Source organism: Danio aesculapii, chromosome 23, assembly GCF_903798145.1.
Source record: "Danio aesculapii chromosome 23, fDanAes4.1, whole genome shotgun sequence".
NCBI lineage: Eukaryota > Metazoa > Chordata > Actinopteri > Cypriniformes > Danionidae > Danio > Danio aesculapii.
Genome location: NC_079457.1, coordinates 45,710,260 through 45,711,787, shown reverse-complemented (window position 1 = coordinate 45,711,787; position 1,528 = coordinate 45,710,260). Strand labels below are relative to the sequence as shown.

General features: G+C 39.7%; 1 protein-coding gene across 1 annotated transcript in view; it reads left to right on the top strand.

Annotated features, from left to right (window-relative positions):
- si:dkey-9l20.3 (uncharacterized) overlaps nucleotides 1-516 on the top strand; it is a 15,429-nt gene extending 14,913 nt beyond the window's left edge. The window contains exon 54 of the mRNA XM_056448723.1: nucleotides 505-516. Within this exon, the coding sequence (XP_056304698.1) occupies nucleotides 505-516 (12 nt within the window). The remainder of the gene's footprint in view (nucleotides 1-504) is intronic.
- The last annotated feature ends 1,012 nt before the right edge of the window (nucleotides 517-1,528 follow it).

Sequence of the window (1,528 nt, the reverse complement as noted above, 5' to 3'; positions counted from 1 at the left end):
CTCGTTGACGGTTGGGTTTAGGGGTGAGGTAAGGTGCCACACCTCCTTTTTAAAATCTTACAATTTCGTACGACTGAACTCGAATTTGTACGAATTAGCCACTAAACTGACAAAACGTAAAATACTTACGTTTTCTTGTGAGATCCGGCTGAAAATGCTCCTTTTAAATCACGTTTTCGGCGGCAACGTCAGTTAATGCGCCCTTAAATTGCTGAAGAACACGAGCTGAAATGGTTGTTGACGAGAGTGGTTGCTTCTTTAAGTGGAAATACAGACAATACTTTGATTTCATTGAGCATAAAAACAAAAACTGTAACTGAAATGCAGTCTATGTCCAGTCTCTAAAGAACTTTTCACTGCTTTTAACTCGACCAGCAACTTGTTCAAGCACTTAAATAGAAGGCATTTCTCATCATAATACTCATCATCAAGGAGGACACCCGTGCCCAAAAGCACGGCAGCCGAACTCAGCCTAAACAAGCTACATTGGACTTTTTTGTGCAGGATTGGGAGTGAAGGTATCTTCTGAATGTGAAGAGAAGCATAGTTGCTTATGGGGTGGTTCACATATCGCGTCTTTTGTGTGCGCAAGTTCGTTATTCCACTGGAGGTACGTTGCTTGAGCGTGTACTATGTACTATGGATGTCAATGGTTACAGATATCCAGTTTCCTTCATGTCTTCTTTTGTGTTAAATAAATGTTAAATACAAACAGGTTTGCAACAATGATAAGAGAATTTTAAGTCTTTTGAATATGTCAAGCTGCTGTGATCAACTCACTGTAATGTTTTTCAGTGAATATTAAATTACTGAAAGAGCTGCAGTTTATTTTGTATTGTTATAGGTTTATTTTATGTTTTAAAGAGCCCCTATTATGCATTACAAAAAGGTCATATTTTGGTTTTGGCGGTCCTCCGACAACAGGCTGATATGCATGCGAGGTCAAAAAACACTTTCATTGTCTTATAATATGCATTTATTTTTACCTAATTATCCCAATGTTCAGCAAATTCATTGTTCCCAAACCCCTCCTTAACGCAATGCTAATCTGCGCTGATTGGTCCGATGACCCAGTCTGTTGCAGTTGGTTTACTGTGTTGAGCGCGAGACAGAGAGTATCGCTCGCCATGGCTTATCAACAATTTTGAAGTAGTCGGAGTACAGAGTGTATGTGTGAGCCCAATGCAGGAGTGCATTAAAGCAATGCAGTTAAACACCAGCATATTGCTCTGTTCTTAGCCACGACACACATACAGTATTAATCCACACAGTGGCAAAAGCTGAAATATTTTGAAACTTGACCGCCGCACGTGTGTAGGAACAGCTGATGGTGGCCATACAGTAGCAACGACAAGCGGCAGAGGATCGCAGACTCACAAAAGCATTTAAATCTGTAAACAAAGCGTCACACGTCACGTTTTAAACATTGTTTTAGATGCAATATAAGACTATAAAGAGTTAACCAGATACAGTGCAAGCCATGTGGAGCAATTACAAGTCGCAAAACACAATTAAATACATAATTTGC